Source organism: Crocodylus siamensis, chromosome 7 (genome assembly GCF_052110815.1).
Source record: "Crocodylus siamensis isolate JL-2025a chromosome 7, ASM5211081v1, whole genome shotgun sequence".
Lineage (NCBI taxonomy): Eukaryota > Metazoa > Chordata > Crocodylia > Crocodylidae > Crocodylus > Crocodylus siamensis.
In genome coordinates, this window is record NC_143401.1 from 66,597,153 (window position 1) to 66,622,838 (window position 25,686).

At 42.2% G+C, this 25,686-nt stretch overlaps 1 protein-coding gene across 2 annotated transcripts in view; it reads left to right on the forward strand.

Annotated features, from left to right (window-relative positions):
• Positions 1-7,287: 7,287 nt before the first annotated feature.
• The window catches only part of TNKS2 (tankyrase 2), a 56,366-nt gene continuing 37,967 nt past the window's right edge, over positions 7,288-25,686 (forward strand). For both annotated transcript variants that reach the window (XM_090056636.1, XM_090056638.1), the window contains exons 1-8: positions 7,288-7,604; positions 13,659-13,883; positions 14,710-14,805; positions 15,219-15,255; positions 17,675-17,750; positions 19,074-19,168; positions 23,277-23,343; positions 25,376-25,562. In XM_090056636.1, coding sequence (XP_089912762.1) covers positions 7,409-7,604; positions 13,659-13,883; positions 14,710-14,805; positions 15,219-15,255; positions 17,675-17,750; positions 19,074-19,168; positions 23,277-23,343; positions 25,376-25,562 — 979 coding nt within the window. In that variant the 5' untranslated portion in view covers positions 7,288-7,408. The remainder of the gene's footprint in view (positions 7,605-13,658; positions 13,884-14,709; positions 14,806-15,218; positions 15,256-17,674; positions 17,751-19,073; positions 19,169-23,276; positions 23,344-25,375; positions 25,563-25,686) is intronic.

A 25,686-nucleotide genomic window follows, 5' to 3' on the forward strand; every position in this document is an offset into this window, starting at 1 on the left:
AGTTGTACAATTTTCCTTCCATTATGTTGGTGGTGGTGTTTTCTGAAAATAATCTGCTTTCTGTCCAACAGTCTTCAAGTCCTGAAGTGGTAGAATGCTGATTAGTAGCTGTTAGGTAAATAATGATAATATGGAAATCTCCCAGTTGAATGATTACTCTTTCTGTGTCTTCTGGCTGAGCCCACACAAGTTCATTTGCTTTGCAGTACAATGCTTGATCAAACGTTATGACTGTGCACTGTTGTCCCAGGCATCCTGCAATTGTTTTACTTTGCATAATGACAGTTTGAATTGTGTCATACTCTACGGCCTGCACCAGCATCTTAGGACAAAATCCAACAATTGATGGTGAAGTACCATCAGAAGGAAACTGGTTAAGTGCTATCCAACCTGGTACGGCAACATTCTCCTGGTTGTCAGTTGATATTCTACGCAGAATCCATGGTAGCTCTGCTGACATCTGTTGAACAGTGGTGTTGTTGAATTTTTCATTAATATCACTACCTGTACTATGGATGGGTGGTTTCAATGACATGTGACAAGTTATCATCACCAGGATGATTTTGTCAAATTCAGGTGGTACATCTTTCAAGGTTCTTTTCCTTCCTATTATGGTGGTGCTTTCTTCAATCTCAACTGGTTTTGATGTTCCTCTTTGAAATGCTACAATTCACGTTGCATGAAATGTTTGTTTTCCATCCAATATCTCCTCCAAGATGTCAGTGTTGAGATTCCTTGGGATAACAATTCCATTAAGTTTTTCTCAGCAATGGTGGTCTCAGTGCAATCAACAGTACGTTGCATCCAGCAGCATGAAGACTTTGTACCAGCCTCTCAGATCTAGTTGTATGATACATTAGCAATACTAATCCAAAATGTTTTAGCATTAGCTTTTTGCCCCTTGATTGCAGGTAAATCAAATCTTGACATATATTCAGTACAGCTCTGTCTAGATTCTTATCTTGTGCATGACGTCCAACATCTAAATCAACACTGTAATCTTCCAAGATCAAAAATCAAAGTATAAAGGCCATCAGGAATGCATTTTTTGGGCTTGCTGTATCCCTTCATGTTGGCTATAACTTTCAAATCTGCTTTGATCTTGAGAGCAGCATAGTACAAGTTTTGTATCTCTGAAAACTCTACTCTGAACTGCAGTCCAATGGCTTCTTCATCATTGATATGCAAAGTTATAATTGCTTGTACGGCTTTACCAGTTGTCACAGTTTGGAAAACAAGGAGTGGAAGATTTGCATTTCTTTGGTGCTGAAACTGAATGACTCTCTGAAGTTCTTGCTTCATTTGCTTCAGTGCGGTCAGAGGACATTCACCACCTTCATCTTCTATTAAATCTCAATATCTTTCAAGTTTATCTGTCAGACTGTACACAGTTTTCCATGCAAAACTGGCATCTAGTTCATCAATTACTTAATGCCATGCTCTTGCTTCAAGAGTTAGAAGGATATCTTCTTGCTCAATCTCCGTATGTGAATAGGAATGAGAGACTTGGTGCTTTCATTGTTTCTCTGCCTGCATTCAGGATGGTAACATGCTTCAGCAGCTATTACATTTTTTACACCAATTCGCCAACACTTCATTCTTCTCTGCCAGCATATGTATTGCATTGGCTAATTCAAATGACAACACTTGACTCAGTCTCTTATTAAAATATTTCTGGCAGAATATGTACATCCTTCAGTGAGCTGCTGGAGTAGATAATCTGTCTTGTTTTCTTCACCTGATGTTGTTGGTAGGGTTTTCCTTTCATCTTATGCGACTTTCTTAATGATCTCTTAATATGTCCTTTGTGTGTAAAAGAGCTGTAACAAGAACAGTGCCAATTCAGGCTTTTGGAATGTTGCAGTGCAGGATCAACACAACATGATAGTTTGTCAAGAATAATGCCATAAAAAGTGTCAAATTTAGCAACTGTCCTATGTTGAACAAGTGCTTCATTTATTCGTGCAATTCCAGCAGGTAACTTTGGCTAATTGTTGATTGCTAACCTACTTCGAGACATATGACGCATCTTGTAGATTCTGAGTTGTAACTCCCATACTTCACTGAACTCAGTGATCCTATATGCTCCATTGTAATGTTTATTTAAGGACAGTAAGGGTGAGTCTCTTTGGGTGTATAAGAACGAATAAAGCTGTAAATTCACCTTGGACTTCAATATGGCTACCACGATAGAAATGTTATGATTGATCTCCTCAATTCATACAATGTTTTTTTTGTCATTCAAATTAATTTTCTAACCCTAGTGGGGGCTGAAGTATTGGCCAAAACTTGAATTCATGTTAGCCATCTCAGATTGCACTATGGCAGCTATACATGCTACTTGCCAGATTGGCAACATGACTTTTCTGACATGGGTAGACCACCTCTACCTGAAACACACTGTGACGCTCATGGCAACAAAATCTAGAGACCTTATTGGTTAGTTTATATCCTACTTCTATAATAATGCACAGACCAGAACCCAAATGCAAATTCAGGAGTTGTTACCAGACCCTGGTTCCTCTTTGGCTGCATCAAGTTCTAAACCAGAAACAAGACTCTAGTCAGTAGTTTGGGCTTTGCATCTATTTTAATTTAACTCCTTTTTCTTAACTTTGCCATAATGTTTGGGTATTTTTTAAAGTTATTCCTTTGCTTTCAATGGCCACATCCACACGAGTACGAACATTTGTTTCCCCAGGGACAAGAAGCAGCAGCAAATCTTGTGTCTGCTACTTGTCCCCAGGGAATGCCTGTGCCACGCATGCTCTGGTACACAGCAAGTTACACTGGGTGGGGTAGGGGATGCTGGGGCCAGCAACCATGCTGGCCCCAGCAGCCTTACCTGGGGTCTTGAGGGCAGAGGAAGCTGCAGCTGTGATGTTCCTGCAGCTGGGAGCCTGCTGGCAGCCAGAATGTAGCTCCAGCCAGCCAGGCTCTGGTTTTGGGTGGTGTATGCTGCTACCAGCTCTGCATCACTTTTTTTCCACATAGGTTTTTTTGACCCCAAGATCTCCCAGGGTCAAAAAACCTTCTCATGCTGCAAGGTAGCAGCATGGAAAATATCTGAATGTGCAGTGTGTGATGCGGCAGATGGGTCTGCAGCACCACATGCTGCACGGCCGCACTCATCTAGACACGGTCAATTTGTCTATTCTCTCATCCTAGTCAGTGCTATATTCAGTTATCTTTGTGGCAAACCAGTAAGGGGTGTTCCTGAGCTGAGCCACCCATCCCACTGTGCCCAACCACCTACCAAGCTCCAAGTGCCTCCCTGGGGGTGCCTTACGTCTGGCTATCCCCCTTTCCAGAGCGCACCCACAATCTTGGGGTCACCGCTGCCACTACCCGGGGGTTCTGGTCTGTCTTTGGCCCTGTGCCCTCTGGGGTATACAGGCCTTGTAGATCTTGTGGTTGCTCAACCCACTGTGAAAACTTGGGGTGCTTCCTTTAGCACAAAAAATAGCCTCCTTTAGTCAGCTGGACCAAGGGGACACAAAGGCATGTCCCTATCCCTCTCCTGGCCAGACCACCAGGCTTTATATAGTGGAGAGGCTTCATTGGTTACAGAGTGTAGACTTGGGGAAGGGTACAGGATAGAGATGTATCACAGAATAACTTGAGAGCAAACAATGTGGCTAGGTAGACTTTGAACACATATCTGCTTTACAGCAAGCTATATTTCTAGCTAGGTTTCAAGTACATTACTCACAAGTATCATCCAGAGTCTTGCTGAGCTTTCCTCTGGAGGCAGGCAGTTCATTGTGTGTCAGAGAGTTCCCAGAGAGATCCCCAGCTCTTTGCTAGCTTAGATAGGCCTTTTGACATCACTTTTCCAGGTCCTATCAGGGCAGATGTTGTTGGATGCTAGCCAATCAATTTAAGAAGCATCACTGGTTACCTGGTGGAGTGACAGGGGCTCCTGCCCCTGCCCCCAAGCCATGAGGTCACTGTTTGGGACAATAGAGAGCTCTCCCCTCTAGCCAGTCATGGAGGCAGAACTGGTTGCTTAGCAACCGGAGTGCTAGACACCTGAGAGTGAGTGAGGGGGACACAGACTAGCCCCAGGGCGAGGAAGCTGGAATAGGATTTCATCACAATATTTGCATCACTAACAACCCTTAGCAGAAATATTTTCTGACCAAAAGCTCCTCAGCCCCCCTTGACTCTATTAACAATTTGAATCATTCTCCAGAGCTTTGCTAATTCTAGCTGTCAGCAGGCTATGCAATTCCATTTTAAAGCAGGGCCAATCTTTGATAAACCCCCCCACATATTCTTTAAATTCCCATAAATATTTTAAAGGAAACTGAAACATTTCAAACTCTTTCTTTTTACGCTCATGTCTTGAAAGCCTGAAACTCCTTCTCTCTAGCAATCCCTAGGCATGGAACTACAGTCATTTTGGAGAGAGAGCTATCACAGAGGCCATTATGTTAGTCCTCTGAACTGAGTTTCCATGACCTCTCTTGCAATTCTCTGTCTTTGGCACTGTGATCACAGACTGCCCCCTAAAAATGTATGTAGCTGTATCACATGATCTACCGCCTGCACATTTAATGGACAGGTCACTGACTCTGGTTTTCATGGTCACTGCATACATAGCTATTAATATTTGTAATGACTGAATGTCCTGTTGCTGCAGCTTGTCTACATCTCGTAGCTATTTCCCTTTTTCCTGGAGCAACCATTTTGGTGTCAGCTCCCATAGGCTCACTCTCTGAAGTGACTCAGCTCTGTCAGGTCTTTCTCAGCTACAAACTCATTTTATTCTTTTTCTCATTTATTTTGCTTTTTCCCCACCTGCTGGTCAAAAAAGAAATGGAACAACTATCTGCTTGTCTGAGATGACTGGCTGAAGAGTTTGATGGACCAGGAGGGAAGACCTGATCTAAAAACCCAAACGTATCTCAAAAAATAAAACTTGGTACATACACTTACTGTGCCCAACCTCTGTGTTGCCTTGACTCTGCTGTATATCCTTTCTCTTATATTTATCATCCACTCTTACTAGTTATATAAGAAACAATGCTGTTTATCAGTAATAAAACAAACAAACCCTCTAACCCTAATTTCTCTTCCAAAGTTCTTTTGTTGTCTTTATCCATCTGTTTCACAGTTCCTGTATTTTGCTTATGAATTCATTATTTTTCTGAATCTTACCTCAGGAAAACCTAACCAAGATGCATTTCAGCAGTTCTTTCAAAGCCAAAAATACTGTTTGACATTGTGACAGTTTTATTGGTGATATTGCAGTAATCATTGATTCTAACAGCAAAACAGGTTGTTGTGGGTAACAAATGGAAAGATCTGGGAAATTCCATGGGAAAAATAAAAAGGAAAAATTTGCCAGTCATAAAGTAGATGGGTTTGCATACCGATTGGCAAGAAGATACCCCTCAATATGAGTTCCTTTTATTTTTCACAAGGGAAAAGGAAATTATTTTTCCCCCTTCCATAATTAAGCCATGCAGGAGTGTACAGAGACATACACAAAACTAGAACTCTTGGTTCCAAAATTATATCTTTTATTAGACCAACTGGAAAATGGCAAGAAAAATGTCCCACAGAGACTTTTCTCTTGTATTCTTCTGCCATCTAGTGTCTAGTCAAGTATGTTTTCAAATAAATGATTGAATCCAATGTCTTAGAGAAAGCTTACTGCAGTTACTAAATCTGCTACAGTCTTAATTGCTATTTCATAATTTGAGATGTGGTTAATAAATGAAAGCTAAAACTTTAGCTGTTTTTATGGATTTGGGCTGTTCTACAATAAGAGTGAAAAAAGTCAGAATGAGGAGATATTAATGGACTGTTCCTTCAAGTTGCTGAGGTTTTGACTCATTCGCCTCAGTGAGAGTTGATTACATTCCACACCTGGAAGAATCAAGCTCCTACTACATAAGAATTTAAAACTTACTTTCTCCCCTTCGTTCCAGTTACTGCAGGTTCTCAGAGACAAGCGAATCATGATGCAGTTTCATATTCCAGAGGCTGTAGAGCCTTGTAGAAGCACAAGTAACTTGTAAAAGCAGTGCTTTTTAGTATAACTGGGCCCATCTACATGAGACACTACTACAAAGTGGTTACTGAATATTTATTTAGTACTTGTATAAGCAAGTACCGAATAAATACATAGTAACTAGAGTTACTGCACAGTAGCACCGGCAAACGTCTTTTAATAATACTGTACACTAACATATTAGCATTGTCTGTGCTGTGATGCCCTACTGTGCAGTATTATTAGGCTACTGCGCAGTTAGCATCTCATGTAGACATGCTCATGATGTAGTTTAAATGCTTTTTATCTTAGATCTAAAAGGTCATAATATTTTCAGAGAATGCTAGTTTTTTAATTTACTTTTAACTTTTTCATTACTCTTTCAGAAAAGCATACCCCCCCCAAATAAAATACAGTGTCATATAGACTGTGTTACTGAGAAATGCCTCTGGTATTAAATTCCATCATATAGCCTTGTGAGGGAATATACATATTGACTTCAGTGGAAGGTTTTGAGGGCTCAACACTTTTGAAGCCACTTATTTAGATCCCCAAATAAGAGAGCATTCATAGCTGCCACGTCGTAAAGATTATGGTAGACTTTCTTCTCAAAAATCACCTTTTGTTGTAAAATCTGTAGGTTAAGTCTTATTTCCTTTTTGTGTGCCCAAGTAGCACATAAGTAGTCATGTTGGTGGAGTTGTTGCCCCTTACGCACACTCTGGGATTCTGTTTTCATCCCTGCAAAATAGGATTTCCCTGCATGTGTACCTACTGGAAGTGTTGAGAAGGGGGGCTGCCCTCTCTCCTTTTAGCCCAGTAGCCTAGGCACTTTGTGAAGGAACAGATTTGAGTTATATTAGCCCAAGGGGTTTGTACATGTCTCCTACTTCCCAGCAAAATACTCTAGCCATTGGGCCAGCAGCTAAGCATTGTCTAAAGTGCTCCCCATAAAACTGAACTGGTTCACAGTAAACTGGTTCAAAATAGTACTTGATTTTCCAGTTACACTTTTGAACTGCTTGACTACAAATAAACATTGCATTTGTCCTGGGAGAACGTCTTTTTTCCCAGGTTCCAACAGATGTATAAGTTCACTGTATATCTGTTAACATTTCTCACTCACCCACCTATCTCAGACCTATTGTCTACCATGGCTTCTGATCCCACAGAGTGCGCCCACAGCCCCGCAAGGCAGAGGCCAAAGCCCCCGACCGGAGCCCAGCAGGACCGCGCATGCGCTGCACGCACGTTAGTCTCGCGCTCGTTCTCCCCTACTTCCGCGGCGCTGTTAGTGCGCCTGCGTGACGGGCCTTCTCGCCCGGCGGGAGCCGCAGTGAGGCGGAGGCCGGGTCGCCCACTCGGAGCCTTGCCGCGCCGCTGCCCCGGGGCCGGGTCAGGCCGGGCATGGCGGGGCGGCGGTGCGCGGGCGGCGTGGCGCTGGTGGAGGCGCCGGGTTGTGGGGGCGCGGAGCCGGCGCGGGAGCTGTTCGAGGCCTGCCGCAACGGAGATGTGGAGCGCGTCAAGCGCCTGGTGCGGCCCGACAACGTGAACAGCCGCGACACGGCGGGCAGGAAGTCCAGCCCGCTGCACTTCGCCGCAGGTACGGCCGGGCCGGGCCCGCTATCTGCCGCCCCGCCTCGCCCCTGGGCCGGCACTGCACCGCGACCTCGCCGCCGCCCCCGGCGGGTGGCATCAGGGTGTCCCCGAGCGCTGGGACTCGAGTGGTCTTTGGCAGCCATGTAACTGGCACCAGCTGCTTGACATGGGTGACTTCTCATCTCTGCCCAAGGGGGAAAGCAGGTCATGGCTGGGTAGAGCCTCGTGCTGCAGGACCTGGGAGCAAGGTGTTGTATGCCCCACAAATACTGGCTCTGCAGTGGTTGAGCAATGTCTTGGCCCAAGTGCTTTTATTCAGAAGTTTCCACCTAGGTGCATTAGCCCACAAAAAGCCTCTGCTGCTGCCATCTTCTGGGACGGGTGGTTTCCACCCTGACCCCCAAAGTGATCAATCGGGAGCTTTAAGTCAGTGGAGCCATGTGTTCGTGAGCAGGGTGCCCTGCTAGCTGGTTCAGATCATTCTTCTTTGAGAATGTTTAAGCAGGGCACCCACTTGTTTGCTTTCAATCTCTTAAGTCTCTTCAATCATCAAGGTTTTTCATTGTTAATAAAAAATCTTTATTAATCTGTTGCACATTATGGAGGTGATAACAGAAAAATCGAAGCTCTGAGGAGGCAGTCATGTAAGACAGTACCATTTAAATTCCTGCATGAGCAGAAGAATCATCCTGCTTGGGGTTGTTAAGAGTTTTCAATTTCCATTTTACATCTGAAAAATAAAACACTTGTTGCGTTAGTTTAGCTTTTAAACACAGAGGGGCACGGGGATGTGTACCACTAGGCAGTAAAGATACTGAGCAGTCACTTCATTGACCATATACTCATCCCTTTCATTACTGGGTACGGTCGCAATACAAGGAGGTTACTGATGATTTCCCTCCTAGGACAGCTCAGCCTACTAGACTTTGATAAAATAAGAGCTGATAGACAGAGCTGCCAGTCTCTTGTTAACATTGACTTCTACTGCTGGAGTTAGGCCTTTTCTACAGTGACCTGAACTATAATAAAATCAAGACTGTAATATGATAGAGAACGCTAGTTTTAATTTGTGTTTTGTTCCCTTGCTTAAAGTTTGAATATTATTAAGTACTGCTCCTTCAGTTTTCTGTCTCTGGAGGGATTACTAGGTTATAGAAGGTAGAGAAAACTTCCAGGAAGTGGTAACAAAGGCTCTGCTGTCTTATGCACAGCAAAACCAGTATTAATAAGCTTGGGTGTGTACTTTCATTTCTAGAGCATGTGCTAGGAAACTTTTATTGGTTTAATTCTCTTCTAGAGAAATCTGCTTGCCTTTATAGACTATTGCTTTGAAGCAGAAGTGAAGCCACAAGAAACTGTTTGAATTGCTTTGTTTCCTTGCATTGCAACTTAGGTGTCTTTGTTGGTTTGGTTTGGTTTGGTTTTTTAACTTTTTTGGGCAGACATTGTTGAATTCTCTAGCAGTCCTTAAATAAAAGCAATTTCTAGTCTTTTTCCTGATACAAGAGACACTTTGCAAAGTGGATTTTAAAACGCACGTAATAATGATAGAAAGACAGTGACAGCAGGATCTGGTTGAAGATTAATCTGGAGTCTGTAGTATGCAGCAGAAGTGCACCTCTGGCTGTTAAGTTGTATTGAAGTTCAACAGACTGTTAGTCGGTTCCTGTGCAGAAAGGTAGTGGTATCTAGCTGTCAAAAACAGATTTCATGTCACTCATAGGCAGATAAGGAGTATGTCAACCAAAAAGTACAATGGAGAGTTGGTGGGGTTTATGGTAACTAGATGCTCTTCCTATGAATAAAATTCATTTACAGAAACTACATTTATCTACAGTAACTACACAGAAGAACACACTACTTAGAAACATAAGTAGAACAGCTATTAACTCAGTGCAGAAAGAAGCTAGAGAAACCTATTTCAAATCCTAAGGAAGATCTAGGAGTTAAGTCACAGGAGTCTACACAATAAGCTTAGTTGTCGTAGCTGGAATAAAAAGGGTGGTAAAGGCATCTCTTGGCTGTTCTGAAGTGGAATGTTTCTCACGATGATGGAGAGGATACGAAAGAAAAGAAGGCCTGTCTCTGACTCTGGATGTGAACTCCAACAGTTGGTCTTTTGTGAGAGGCTCCAGAGTCAAGAATGAGTACCACAAAACTATGGGTGCACCGATAGAAATTTTTTCGGCCAATACTGATGGCCAAATTTAATCTTTTAAGGAGCCGTATCAGCCAACACTGATCTAATTCTGATATGCAGCCAGGCAGCTTGGACACCAGCATCAGGCTGGTACATCTAGTGCGCGGGGAGGGAAGAGGCACAGGGAGGGGTAGATTGAGTCCCCCATGGTGAGGGAGGAAGTGGGGCAAGGACAGGCACTGCTCAGCAGGGGGAGGGGGAGGCAGCTCCCGCTCTGCACCCATCTGTGGAGGATATGAGACCCTGGATTTGCATGCAGGACGAGGGCAAGCTGCTGCTGCAGGCTGGGACCAGGGTGGTGCCAGGCTCTTCCTGGGAGGGGAGCAGAGCCAGGCTGCACTTGGGACAGGTGGCAGTGGCATTGGGAGGGGGCTACAGAAGGAAGGCCAGAATTTGCCATAGCCCCCCTCCCAGCACTGCTGCTGCCTGCCTCGAGCCTAGCCCTGCCAGGGATAGCCCAGCACAGCCCCAGCCCACAGCAGCAGCCCACCCTCGCCCCACATGCAGATCCAGGGGCACATGCCCCCCATGTCCTCCCAGGATTCTCGCCCCCTGGACAAGCCGCTCATGACTTGTCCCACGCTCCCCACTGGCTGTGCAGTGCCTGCCCCAGTCACGCCCTCACTGCAGAGGCCTCAATCTGCCTCTCCCCACACTCCTTCCCTTCTCTTGCACCAGACTTAGCAGCCAGATCCTGCTCTCCAAGCCATTGGGCTGCACTCCTGGCTGCATGTATGCTGCAGCTGTGCATATGCACGGGGCATTTATCAGCTACATCAGGCAAAAATGCAGATTTCTGATGCTATCAATTTTTCCCTATATTGGTGCTGATCCGATACGAGGCTGAATATATCTACGCAAAACAGTGTCTAAAGAAAAATGATGAGTCCCTCCTGTAGCAGTAGGGTAATGCCAAAGAGGAGGTATTGCATAGGTAGTGGCTCCCTCTTTGTCCACAAAGGCAGTCTTCTCTTTTTATTCTTAATTAAAGCAAGAGGCACTGCTATGTATGGTAATTGGCTCCCTTCACCAAGCTGTCCATTGAAAAATAAAGAAGCAGTACTGATCCACCAACATTTCTGTCTTCTCAGTGCCTTGCTGAAAGGGGAGAGTTAATCAGAGGCACTGCTATACTCACATTGGCTCCTTCTCCCATACACACTTCCCCAAGGAAGTGAGGAATCTCTGCTACATCCATACAGAAGTTCCAGGAATGACTGGTGAAGCATCTAATTTGTTTTTGAAACTTAAATAATGCCTACCCTGAGCCAAAAGACGTTCTTGCCTCAGGCTGCAATCCTAGTTGTAGCCAATCTCACAGAAAAGATTTACTTGATTCAGCAGGTTCTAATAAAGGCTGTGCAGTGGAAGTTTAGGGCTGTAGCTATTTTGTTAGCATTCATACTGTGTGACTCTAGTTTCAATGGATTCTGAAAACTCATGGCAAGTAGTAATCACAGGGCTTTGACATCAGTCTGGGTGCTAGCTGATCTTGAGTTTCCCAGCTGCACGATAGCTATCCAGAAATGATCTGTCCTGTGATTTGAATGTCCAAATTTTGTCTACTTGTGTTGATCATGTGAAGATCTGGCTGGGGACTAGCAGCTCCAGGAGAGGGATTTCATGCTTGATCCTTCGGATATTTTTAGGAGTGAAGCTTTTTCCTCATTGTGTTGGAGAGATGCTGAAACACCCCAAGGGCCTTTATCGTTATCATCTGTTACATCCTATAAGGTTTAGTTCTGTAGGCAGAATAAAGTTCAGCGAGTGCTTGAAGTCATCCTAGCTTCTTGAAAAGACAGAACTAGAAAAACGTAATACATAGGGATAGACATGTTTAGCAATGTTGGTATATGGAAAATGAAAAAATGTTTAGTGGTATAGCTCAGGCATTGGTAATCTATGGCCTTATGGGCTAGATCCTACCCATGGATGTGGGGCTTCAGCAGGTTGCTTTCTCTGTGCTGCCATGTAGACAAATGCTGGCAGCAGGCAGGTCCTTGCGCCCACCTGTCTGCCTGCCTCTGACCCGGTATGGGTTATCCCAGCCCACAGACAAAAAATGTTTGCTGCCCCTGGCATAGCTAAATTAGGGTAATGAATTGTAGAACCAACTTAAAGCTTGTGTTCCTGCAAGATAACATTAAATCGCCCTGACAATGGAAAAAATGTACTCCCTCAGCCAGTATTACTTGCAAGCTAGGTTTAATTAAAATCTAAAGCGTATTTTTTGCTTTCCACTAATTTAAGGATTATATAAAGCCTCACCTAAGAGTTTATTTAAAAATCAATTTTTTTCTTATCCTTAATCGGATCTTTATACTTACATTAAGAATCACTGAAAATAGGTGTTCTGAACATCCTTAAATTACAGCCCTGCAGACTCCTAATAAATTACTTCAGAGGCTACTTGCCTTTTGGATATGTTTCTTCCAAGGGTTTAAGTGATGATTCCAAGGAAGAAAAGATTGAGTATGCCGTGTTAAGTGCATGATGCCAGCTCTGCTAGATTTTTTTTTTTTTATCTGAGAGCAGTTGATTTTTTTTAAAAAAATGATAGGCCTTATGATTAAGTAAAATAGCTTTTCATGAGTAAAAGTCTTATTTCATAAAAAGCTTGCATGATTAAACATCTTGTACTGACTCTGACATAGAACCATTTGTGAGTTGAGAGAGGATTGTGTGCTGGAATTTAAATATGAGCAGCAATTTTCCATTTAATTTAGAATTTTAAGCTCAGGTCTCTCATTATTTTACTATTTCTTTGCATTATTGTAGTATTTAGGAGCCTTAATCTAGGTTCAGTATAGCCACAGAACAAAAAGGTGGTTCTTGCCTCAGTCCTTGCTTTGAAAGGAACCCTGTATATTGGAATTTGTGGCAAAATTGTTTCCTGTCTCCTAAAATGAAAACTGATTACTATTAACAGAGAACTTCAAGATTCTTATTTGCTTTAAATCTCAAACATTTCATTTCTCTTAGATTGTTCTAACCAGATATTATGTTTAGATTTTAGATCTAGAATTTAGATTGCTATTTAATTTTCTGTAATTTTTTTTCTTGTTGATGACAGATTGACTATAATTAGTTTCATAGAAAAAAATTGTTATAGTTGACAGGTTTGAAGACAGATTTTTTTTCAACTTCCTGTTGTCTCTAGTGAATGATTTGCAGGATACATGTGGTTTAGTAAAGACAACTAAATTAAAAAAATTACTTTTCATCTGGATTTTCCTTATTTATCCTGTCATATTAGCCTGAGCCGAGCTGATATTACCTATTAAGAGGTTATTTAGTACATGAATGGTGCCTTGTTTGTTTCTGTCTAGATACGTTGCAAGAGTTAAAGATGTATTAAATAGTTGGAAATTTAAAAGGGGGTGGTTTTTGTATGGCTTAGCAAAACGGAATCCAAAATGAGGACTAGTAAAGAGACCTGTGGATTGTGCAAGGTAACAGATATAGTTTTAAAAAGGATGTAATTGCTGCAGGAAGTGGTTGAAACGCAGTTTATTCTAGAAAAAGCTAAACAACCACCATATTTTCTCAGTATGTTACTGAAAATCTGTAAGTTAGTTGACACTGACCTGTTTAATGTACCCTACAATTTATAGGAGGAAATTGTCTTACTCAAAGGAAGGCAATGGGTTTTGTAAAAATGCTGTGAAATGAGCCACCTCTAAATTAGTGTATAGGGCAAGGGCAAGTCACAATTTGTAGCATACAACTGAAGTCCTGGTTTTGAATTCAGTAGTGGCCCCCTTCAAGTGTTTTGATTTCCTATTTTTACTTTTGGTTTTTTCTTTATTTATACCTTTTGTCCCTGGTGTGCTATACAAAATTCTCTCTTTGTTTCAGGCTTTGGTCGGAAGGATGTAGTTGAATATTTGCTTCAGAGTGGTGCCAATGTCCATGCACGCGATGATGGAGGCCTCATTCCTCTTCATAATGCCTGCTCTTTTGGTCATGCTGAAGTTGTCAATCTTCTCTTGCATCATGGTGCAGATCCTAATGCTCGGGATAATTGGAACTATACTCCCCTTCACGAAGCTGCCATTAAGGGAAAGATTGATGTCTGTATAGGTAGGTAATTTTCTTAAATTTCCCCTGCTGCTGGCTGATATCCATATGACGCACTAAAACCTTTCAGAGCCCCTATTTTTCTTTATCAAGCTGTGCTTACCAATACATTTTAGAATGTTTTACACTTGCTAAAACAAAAAATCTATTTTAAACTGGAACTTGCACTTCAGAAATAAAATAGCTGCAAATTTAAAAAACGTCTTTTGACTTTTCCTGTTGGTTACTCGAGTACAAAAAGAAATGCCTGTAACCTCAAGTACCGCCTTGATGTTGATGTGGTAAGGGGATCCAGTGGGATGTAAGATGGATTCATTTTGAAAATTGATCTGTTTTGCCCCCAGACTTGCTTTCTTACCTGCTCCTTCCCAATCCTGAGACAATGCTTTTAAGAGTGGAAGCTATTACTAATAATGGATTGATTCTGTTTTTTTGTGCCACTACTCTTGCTCAGCTAGTCAAAGGCTTTATTAGGAGGAAGAGACTAAATTGAACTTGTGTTCTGACTAAACGTTTATGAGCACGATGAAGGCAAAACGGAGTCAAGAAGTGAAATTTGTTTGAGCCCTTAGCTTCAGACATGCAGTTCTGCAGATATTATTCTGAACCTTTACTCTGACATAATAGTTTATCATCGCATTAGGCACATTATTTTGAGAAAGTTAAATTTACAGAACAGCAGTAAGGGATCTTGACACAAAGGGTTTGCATTGAGAAACTGAGATCCTCTACCCAACTGTTCCTCTATTGGGTCCCAATTGAATGATAAGCCATAGCATAAGGCTGGTTTTTCAGAATTCTTTTCACATAAAGGATTTTGCTATTGTAGTTCTGTTACAACATGGTGCTGAGCCAACCATCCGTAATACAGATGGAAGGACAGCTTTGGACTTGGCAGATCCATCAGCAAAGTCAGTGCTGACTGGTAAGTGATGCACATTCATTTTCAAATGGTACACATTGTCTTATAGTTGTCATAATTCTTACGAAAAATATTCTCACCTGTGTGGGTTTCTCATTTCTTAATATTAGCTTAATTATAATATATCTTTTACAGCTCCAAATAGAGAATCATTTTGTGGGCTGAATGTTCTCAAAATGCAGGCATGTGACATGATGTGTTCTGGAAAGCTATTTATTGTGCTAATTTAATGGTTTGCATTCATACCAGCACTTTGAGCATTCTTCTCTGAGGATTGTGCAGGCTGTTAACATTGTGTATAAAAGTAGCTTTTTTATGTGGCTACCTCAAATGTAAATGACAGGTTCTTTGTCTAAATTGGTAACCAACTGTGTGCGTCTAAGAATAAACAAAATCCATTTTCTGTTAATTTTCAGGTGAATACAAGAAAGATGAGCTCTTAGAAAGTGCCAGGTATGTATTTCTGTGGAAAATATGAATATGGCAGTGTTGTGAGAATTGTCCATGTTTCATATAATGTATGTAAATTAACTTTGAGCTGGCTGGAACCAGGCCAGGGCTGTCCCTTGTGGGTGAAACTGATAAACAGTTATGAGACATCCCTTTTTTTTTTATCTTTTGAGAGGGAAGAGTTGGTGTCAGTCAGCAAAACAGAAGTAAATATAAATTTGCTTAGAAGTTTTTCCTTCATAAAGCTTTAAACAAGAATCATACTTATCATATTTACTCAAGTATAAGGTGACCCAGAATATAAGACAACCCCCAATAATTAGATTCTGTATATGGGAAATTCATAAATTTATAATTTTCCACCTGTGGAATGTAATTATTGGAGCCAATTTTTTATCCTCTCATAACTGCAGCAGGAAAAATAGAACTGGGGGATTAGGTTGCCCTTTCCCCTCCCCAGCTTCTTCCACACACTAGGGAGGGCAAAGGGCAACTTAGCCCCCCAGATACCAGCAAATTACTACAGGTACCCATAGATTTAGTTAATTCAGAACTGATGTACCTTGCTTTTTTTTGAAACGGCTGCAAGTTTAACACGGGTACTCCAAAAATACATTTTTAAGCAGCATTGTTGTGTACTTATTTACACGTAATACAAACTGTGCATAATAATAGTCCAAAGCCAAAAAGCTTAAGATTAGAGGTCTACCGAAATCTATGAGGTGGCTGGCTGATTTTTGTGGCCAGATCCTGGGGCCTGCTGCCATTTTCACTGGCTGAGTAGCCCCAGCAGTCCCACCATTCCCTGCAGATTGCCAGATGGTCCAAAACCATAGCAGGAGGCAGGCAGGCTGCACAAATGGCTGCAGCAGGGTCCCAGGCCAGCTGTGGCAGGCAGCTAGGAGGCTACACTGGGGTCTGTGGAGCCCTGACCCCACTCACTGTGTGTGCACCCACTGCCAGCCATGAGCCAGGCCAGGGTTCTGCAGACTCCAGTGCCACAGCCAGCACAGGATCCTGCAGGAGCTGCTTGTGTACCCTTCCCACTTGGGGATGGCCTGAAACTGCAGCTTAATTACCCTGATTAAGCCTGAGAAACCATTAATTCATACCACCCTCTGCTCCCAGCCGCCTTCCACCCACTCTGCCTGCCCAATGCAATGAGCAGCCACCTGCAAGCAGCCAAGTGGGTGGAAGACAGCACTGCTGGGAAGTTGGGCAGGTGCAGGCAGGAGCATAGTTTCATAGTTGGTAGAGTCGGAACGGTCTTGAGCAGATCACCAAGTCCAACCCCCTGCCTTGGCAGGAAAGAGTACTGGGGTCAAATGACCCCAGCAAGGTGTTCATCCAGCCTTCTTTTAAAGGTCCCCAGGGTAGGAGCGAGCACCACTTCCCTTGGAAGTTGGTTCTAGCTCCTAGCCACCCTGACTGTGAAGTAGTGCCTCCTGATGTCTAGCTTGAATCTACTCTCCATCAACTTATGGCCATTATTCCTTGTTACTCCCAGGACTCAGGAGAACAGGGACTCTCCCATTGCCTACTGGTCCCCCTTGGCCAGTTTATAGATGGCTATCAGATCCCCTCTCAGCCTTCTCCAGGTGGGAGCGTGGCATGGGTGGGAGTGGGTGCATCTCGGCCCCATATGGAGTGCCCCAGGGGGGCTGTGGGAAGGGGGCAGGTAGGGAGGACACTCCACCTGCACCACCTGTATTAGCTCTGCTGTTCGTACCCCTTGCTCCCTCCTTCCTTCACTCCCTTCCCCCAGAGCTAACCAGCTCTCAGGAGCTAGTGCATGGGCAGTCCCCCCCACACTCTTTTGCACATGTGGGCTCCCTCTCTCACTACACAAAAATAAGACTTTATTTTGAGCTATTAATGCTATCACCTCTATGTACACTACTCAAAAACACAAGCATCAGGACAAAAAATATTATTTGAAATAACATGTACTGTAACATTTTAATTTTTTCTTTTTCAAAGGATTTTTTTAATCTATAATTTATTAAAATGATATCTTCTGAAAGACTGTGTGGAGCTCTCGACACCTCACCAAAACTCATTAAGTAGCCCTCCAGCTAAAATAATCGCCCACCCCTTCACTAATCTGTTCTTGTGGTAGGTTTCCATCAGTTTGTTTGCCCAATGTAGGCCATGTGTTGTATAGTTACGTTTAGTGTTGGCTGCATTTAATCAGCTTCATAGTTGGTTTCCATTGCTGTGGGTACATGCTGCTTTTGGCAGCAGTTTAATTATAGACAGTATATTTAATGAAGTGTTCTTGTATGCAAATATAAGATGAGGGGCTCTTTTTCCCATGCTGCTTGTCGGGGGTGGTGGGGAATCTTGTATTCAAGGAAATATGGGACTTCCTTAACTGTTGACAGTCAAAACTCTCACGTGTTTTTAAAACCTTGTTTTGTAGGAGTGGAAATGAAGAAAAGATGATGTCTCTTCTTACACCATTAAATGTCAACTGCCATGCAAGTGATGGCAGAAAGGTATTTTAGTTAAAATGTTGCATTTAACTAAATCTTATTTTCAAATTTTGTTCAGCGTATTACTTTATATTTAAAACTAGCATTTGATCAGAATTTAAGAATTATTGGTTATTAGGTGTCAGTTCAAATTACTTAAATATTTGTGAAGATAAGGAACATACATGCTGGGAGTTGTCAGAAGATTTTTTGTTTTGTTTTGTTTTCTAAGCAGCCATTCACATACCTGGGTCAGATAAAACACCTTTTCTCTAACAACTTCTGCCTTACCTTTTCGCCAGCTACACCAATGTCAAAGTCATGGAAAAGACCTCTCATTTTTTATGCTAATATTTATCAGATGACTTGATCGTTTAGTCCTAGGCTGTTCTTTTGCACTACTGTAGTCATGTACCCTAAGGTATATCAGTTGCTCTGACATTACTTCTTCATAAAATTAAGGTAATGCTGTCATTTATAGGAACTGGATACTGTTTATATATTGGTGGCTAAATAAGCACATTTAAGCTACAGATGCCAGAATCTGTCCAGGAAATCCAGAAATCCATTTAGCCTGAACCTACTTCTTTTTGAAGGTTCAAGTTTCCATCTTTTGGCCCCGTTAGATATTTGAGTAAGCTCATTCTTTTTGGTTTCTAACTTTCCCACTGGGCTGGGTAGGCCCTTTGCTAAGGCGCCTCCAAAATATAGGTGCTGCTGTTTTACTTTAAAACATGTGTAGTCTCCAAAAACTAAAATTCCCTGGTGCTGATGGTCTTCCTGAATGAAAAGGATAAGGTCTTTGTGCAAAGTCTGTTGCTTCTTGTTGTTGTGTACTGGGCACTGTTAAATTTCCCCATCTGGTTTGGTTAGACAGAACATAAATCAATCATCTGCCTTGGGAGTGCAAGTGAAGGATAAGGTGATTTTTTTTTTTTTTTTCTTCTCCAACCCCCTCCTTACTTTAAACGTACTCTTTTTTTTTTTTCCAAGTTTAGTTAATAATACCCATAGATTACATCAAAATTTAACTGTCCATTAGGTGAGGAGACCTATTCATAATCTGGCAATCTGTACTGGTAGAATATTTACATTTATGAAAGAACTGAACTGGGAAGTAGTCATAGCTGGCTGACGGGCTCAAAAATCTTTCATGGTAGCTATCATTTAAATGTATTATTGAAAAAACCTTGCAGTTTCAGTGTTTAGTGGAAATAGTTGCCAGACACTTGGTTCAAACACTCTTTACTGATTCAGTATTTTAAGGACATTATTTTTACATATTTCATTATATTTACTGTTAGTTGGATTTATGATTTTGATTTATCTAAAACTATGTCTTTTCAGTCAACTCCATTGCACTTAGCAGCTGGATATAACCGAGTTAAGATTGTGCAGTTGTTACTACAACATGGAGCTGATGTGCATGCTAAAGATAAAGGGTAAGCTTGTAATTCACTTGTTTGTTATGCATCAGTATCAGACTTTGTTATGCAATAGAAAACGCTTATTTAAAAAAAAATTGAACCATGGCACATCAGAAATTTTGAGGTTGATATGCTATTTTTAACATGTATTGTAAATTCATAAGTTTTGCTCCCAATTTTAGGAATAACCTTTTGTGCTAAATTGGCCATAACTATGCTGCATTCTAAGTTATAAACAGACAACTTCTGAATGTTCAAAAGATGTGAAGTGATTTTCCGATAACTAGAAATGCTTTTATACCATTGCTGTTAAAATTCAGGACATGCCTCTTCAGTTGATCAAGTCTTCGCTTCACTTCCCTTTGTTGTCATTATTTTTGTTCCGAAAAAAAAATGTAATAAAATAATAGAACAACTTTGTTTCCCATTTATTTGATTTTAGATTGTGTATTTCTAGGAGTTCTCTTATTATATAAGGATTTTTTCTAATTCTAGAAACTATGTAAGTACATGTATGGTCTACAGAAAATAATTGCAAGAAATCTGACTGAAATACTGAAATAAGCCAAGATTTTGGAAAACTGAATTTTTATTAACTCTTTCCAAAACACTACTATAAAGGTGTCTACAATATCCATATAATGAAAGGCCCAAGGTGAAACCTTTTTCAGTCAGGCCTCCCTGACAATGCATCTCTCTGATTTTCTCTTAAGTTTTCCTGACAGTGTCTGTGCGCACCCCACCTCCAGCTTGGGAGTATAGAAAACTTTTTTCCCAACCATCTTCCATTCTATTTTCTCTGGATTGCAAGGTCTTTGGGCCTCTTAAATACACAGCATACAGTCATGCCCAATGACTTTAGAACCAACCAGTTAGATCAGTGGTACTCAACATCACTGGCCTTGCAAGCTAAATTCTGTGTGCCAGTCTGGCCCTACACACCAGATCCAGCCAGTCCAGTGTGTGTGGGCCATGTCATCTGGAACACACTGTTCTGGCTCCCCATGGGTTTGGATATTTTGTGGCAGGGGAGCAATGAAGGTACAATCACGGAGCTGGAAGGGACCCTGAAGGATCAACAGGTTTAGCCCCCTGCATGAGTAGGAAAGACATCTAGGGTCAGATGACCGTAGCCAGGTGACCGTCTGGTCTTCTCTTAAAGACCTCTAGGGTAAATGATTGCAACACCTCTTGGTGGGAGCTTGTTCCATAGTCTGGACACCCTAGTTATAAAGAAGTTTTCCTAATGTTCAGCCTGAAACTATCTTCCAGGAGTTTGTGGCCATTGTTTCTAGTTTTCCCCCAGGGTGTCCTGGTGAACAGTTGTTCACCAAGCCCCTGATGTAGGCCTCTGATATAGCAGTAAGCTGCAATCAGGTCTTCTCTCAGCCTTCTTTTCTGTAGGCTGAAGAGTCTGAGATCTATCAGCCTTTCCTCATATGGTTTGCCGTGCGAGTCCCTGATCATGTGGGTGGCCCTTCTCTGGACCCTTTCGAGCTTTAGCACATCCTTGTTGAAGTGCGGTGCCCAGAACTGGACGCAATACTCCAGCTGTGGCCTCACCGATGTTGAGTAAAGTGGGAGAATCGCGTCTTTGGATTTACTGGAGATGCATTGATTGATGCATGCCAGAGTTTTATTGGCCTTAGCGGGTACAGCGTCACATTGCCAGCTCATATTCATGCTGGGGTCTGTTGTTACCCCCAGATCCCTTTCATTTGTAGCAGGTTAATGATGGCCCAGCCTGTAGGTGTGCTGGGGGTTCTTCTTTCCCAGATGCAGCACTTTGCATTTCTCTATGTTGAACATCATCTGGTTCCGTTGTGCCCAACATGCCAGCCTGTCTAGGTCTGCTTGTGTCTGCAGCCTATCTGCAGGTGTGTCCACACAACCCCATATCTTGGTGTCGTCTGCGAACTTGGCCAGTGGGCTTTTCACCCCCTCATCCAGGTCATTGATGAAGATAATGAACAGCACTGGGCCAAGTACCGACCCCTGGGGTACGCCGCTGCCCGCGTCTCGCCAGGACGACACCAATCCATTCATTTGGACTCTTTGCATCCTACCCTGCAACCAGTTTCACCCCCACTTGATGGTCCCTCAGTAGAGCCCAATATGTTCCAGTTTTCTGATCAGTACCTCATGGGATACCAGGTCAAAGGCTTTCTGGAAGTCGAGGTACATGATGTCGACTGCTTTTCTCTCATCCAGGTGATGAGTCACCTGATCATAGAAAGAAATGAAGTTAGTCAGACAAGACCTGCCCACGATGAAGCCATGCTGGCTGTCATTCAGTATCAGGCCTTCTGCAAGTTTGTCTCATATAGCCTCTTCAATGAATGTTTCTAGGATTTTCCCTGGAATACAGTTAAGCTAATTGGCATGTAGTTTCCCAGGTTTTCACACTTCACCTTCTTGAAGATGGGCACAACATTGGCCCTCTTCCAGTCCTCTGCGATTTCTCCAGAAGCCCATGAGTTTTGAAAAACTTTTGCCAGAGGCTCTGCAATTACTTCATCCAACTCTTGCAGCACTCTTGGGCAGAGTTAATCTGCTTCTGATTTATATAGATCTAATTTCTTTAATTGATCATACACCAGTTCTATGGCAATGGTGAGAATGATGTCAGTCCTGCCCTGCTTGTTCTGTGCCCTACCTGGCACACTGTTTCCCTTGGTCATGTGAAAGACCGAGGCAAAGCAGTCATTTAGGAGTTCTGTTTTTTTCCTGAGGCATTGAATAGCAGCCCCACATTCCCATTAGTTTTCCTTTTACTACCTATATAGCTAAAGAAGGACTTCTTGTTGCCCTTGATTCTTGTAGCTAGCTTTAGTTCAGTTTCTACCTTAGCTTGCTTAATCTGGTTTCTACAAGTGCGGACCATTGTCGAGTAGTCTTCCTTAGAGGCTGTTGCAAACTTCCGTTGTTTGTACACCTCTTTCTTTTTCTATAGGAGGGCTGCAAAGTCCCTGCTGAGCCAAGAGGGTATTTTGACCCTTCTGCTGTCTTTTTCTTTGTAAGGGAATGGCTTTTCTCTGAGCCTTAAGGATTGTATCCTTAAGGAATGACCATGTTTCTCATGCTCCCTTTCCTTGTAGTCCTTGGTCTCTCAAGACATTCTCTAGTAGTGACCTGAGCTTATTAAAATTTGTGTTTTTTGAAGTCTAAGACTTTGAGCTTAGTATCTATTTTGTCAAACTTGTGATGAACCATGAATGTAATGATTTCATGGTCACTGTCACCTAGGCTGCCCTCTAAGTGTTAATTTCCATAGTTCTGAGAGCAATTAATGCTGCTACTGTTCCTCTGCTGCCAAGTATCTCAACCTTTAGGGAGTCCTGCAGGCTGGATCCAGATAGTGGGCCAGGGTTAAGCACCACAATTACAGCAGAAGCTTTGTTATCTGGCAGCCATGGGGAATGGAGGGTGCAAGATAACAAAATATGCTGGTTAACTGAGGCCCGAACAGGTGTCTTTGCCTGTTCGGGCCGCTACCTCTCCTGCTGAGTCCGGAGAGTCGCCGCCCCTTCCGCCACATCACTGCCCCTTCTGCAGGCCCCGAGGGACAGAGAGGCAGGCCCCACACTGGCTGCTGTGCCTCGGGCCGTGGAGACTCAGCAGCGCAGGCTGTTTTGCCCCAGCCCGTACAGCTTTGGTGAAAACAAGAGGTGCCACAGTGGGCACTTCAGGTTTCACTTTTACCTTACAAGCCGGCATGCCGATTAATAAAGCACGCCAGCTTGTAAGGTGCTGGTTAAGGCAGCTTTTACTTACGTAAGTTTTGCAAACTTGTCATCTTTTGAAATAACTTGTGTTGATACGTTGTTTTCAGTTTATCCTTTAAATCGATAAGGAACCAAGTTTCTTATACAAACAGTACAACTTCCATTCTTCTTTCTTTGATCCTTTTAAAAAGAGATTGGTTTGAATATTTTTGGAACTGTTTCTTTTCTTCTGTCTCTTTTTTTCCCCACCCCTTTGTTAGACATGTGAGTCTTTAACTTTGAGAGATTAAGAGGCAGCATAGTTGTGAAATTTGCCGTGTACTAAATTGGCATATGCTGGGGCAAGATATATGTAGTAATCTTAATTTGTTTGTTTGTTTTCCCTCCTCACTGCCAAGGGACTTGGTGCCACTTCACAACGCCTGTTCCTATGGTCATTATGAAGTAACAGAACTTCTGGTAAAGGTTGGTCTTTATTTTAATTCCTTTTTCAAATTAGGTAAGATTCTTCTGTCATAAATCATTCCTATTTTATTTTGTACTTAACATTAGGTTTTGGCGGTTCAGTTTAATATTAGGTGTGCTAACTCTATCCTCCTTTTCAGCATAAATTTAAGTTTGCCAGTTAGGTCACTAGTGTGCCCCCACAACTGGGAGTGCCAGACAGCAGATCATCACTCCCAGGCACAGGGTGCGTTGGGAGCCCTACACTTCAGTGTGTCCCCATGGCTCGAAGTGCCAGTTGACTGGCATTCCCAGCCTCAGGAGTGCATGGGAGTCTTGAAGGGCTCCAGCGTGCTCCTGAAACTGCAAGCACTGATCGGTGTCGGATGCACATTTCAGTTTAAAGCAGAATGAGAACCAGTCACAAAGTTACTTCAAAAAATATTTACAGTATTTTGTGTAGTAATTTTTGTAGCTTATTTTCTGTTTTATTGTGCTGTTAATGGCATGAATGTATGGCTGTGTCCCAGCCACCTGCGGAGGGTTCGGGATTGAGAGTGTGGTCGGGGGTAGAAAGGTAAGCAAGGTTTATTGACTTAACAAGCACACAACTACACGTAAATAACAAAACAAGGGCAGACAATAATAATTCACGTTGGCAACTTATCAGCAGTCCCCTCTGATGCCTGATGTAAGGCAAGTTTCGCTTCTGCAAAGCTCAGCGAAGTCAGGCGGCTCTGATCAGCGCTATCTGAGGCGTACTGGGAAGGACCCTGGTACTCAGTCTTTGGGCTGCTTGAGATCCATGGGCCAACCAAATCCAGGCCAGCAACTAATCTTAAATCAGGAGCTTCTTTTACAGAGCTGCATCTTCCTTCTAAAAGATTTCCGGATGTGCCAGCTAATTTATAACTTTTGAGCTATGCTGATAACTTACAGCCATCCATATTCTCCCATTATAATTATTCTTAGGACTGACCAATAACAGGACAAGCCTTGCATTCTTCTGATAAGGTTAATTTTAACTATGCCACAAAGCTTACCACTACTTCTACAAGGCCTTGCTAAATTTACTAGGCCATACTACATCTTTGATTTTAATTAGGTTTTTAACAACAATGTATGCTTAATATCTGAACAAATGACAGCAAAACACTTGGTCTAATCTTCACATAGCCTTCAGCAAGCACCTTTATCACAGACATAATTTTCAGCTGTCACAGGCTGAATTACTAGTAACGACCTAATTAACTGATCTGTAATAGTTAGTATTAGGTGGTCATGAACGTAACATCTGCAAGGAGCCATATATAAGAATGGACTGTCACTTTAAAACTTGAGCAGTGTTTATCTTAAGGTTGTGAATGTGGCGGAAGAAAACATTTGGTTTTGCTTTCAGACTTAGAGATGTGTCACAAGTGCTTTTAAGAAGAGTTCTTAGTTGAGCAGGGTTAAAAATATTGTAGAAATGCCAAGACAGTGTTTTTTAGTTTTCATGTATAAACATTTCTGGCAAAGCTTCCTTTTTTGTCATCCTTGATGGCTTATCATTCAGTGCTTTCTGATGTCACAGCTTGAATGCAGAAAGAGACAACTACGTACCTCTGAAATCTTTGTGTTGGTACAGCTGTCTGCAAAAGGTTACAGGCTTGGGGCTTAAAGGCTGTGTTTTCTGTGTCATATACGTTTTTACTAATGAATGAAATTCCTTTGTTAATTCAGTTGCTGAAGTGTCTGATTTTGTGTAAACGGGTTGGGCTTTTTATGATTGTCTCTGAAGTTGGAAAATAATCTCTCGGAAGTTTGGTTATGAGCCTGAAATTAAATTTGTGTTCATTAAAGGTTGTTATGCGCAGTTTGTTTTGCACTTAAATGCTCCAGCAGTGGAGACCCTGTAAGTACTGAAATCTATATTTCTGAAAAAAGATCTTGGAAACTATCTGTGCATATATGTATATAACAGTCACTTAACTATCTGCTATATTACAGTTAATGACTACAGTTTTTCTTTAATGGTCTGCCTTTACTTTTGTGTCTGTCCGCCCCGCCCCAGCATGGAGCATGTGTGAATGCAATGGATCTGTGGCAGTTCACTCCTCTGCATGAAGCAGCTTCTAAGAATAGGGTGGAAGTATGTTCTCTTCTGTTAAGTTATGGTGCTGATCCAACACTATTGAACTGTCACAACAAAAGCACCATTGATTTGGCCCCGACACCCCAGTTAAAAGAACGATTGGCATGTGAGTATAAAGTGAACCTGAAACTGAATAGAATGAATTACATATCATAGCTCGTGTTCCGTTTGTTTCTTTGCATTGCATATTTTATTTCACAAATGTATCACACCAGTATTAGGTCTGAAAG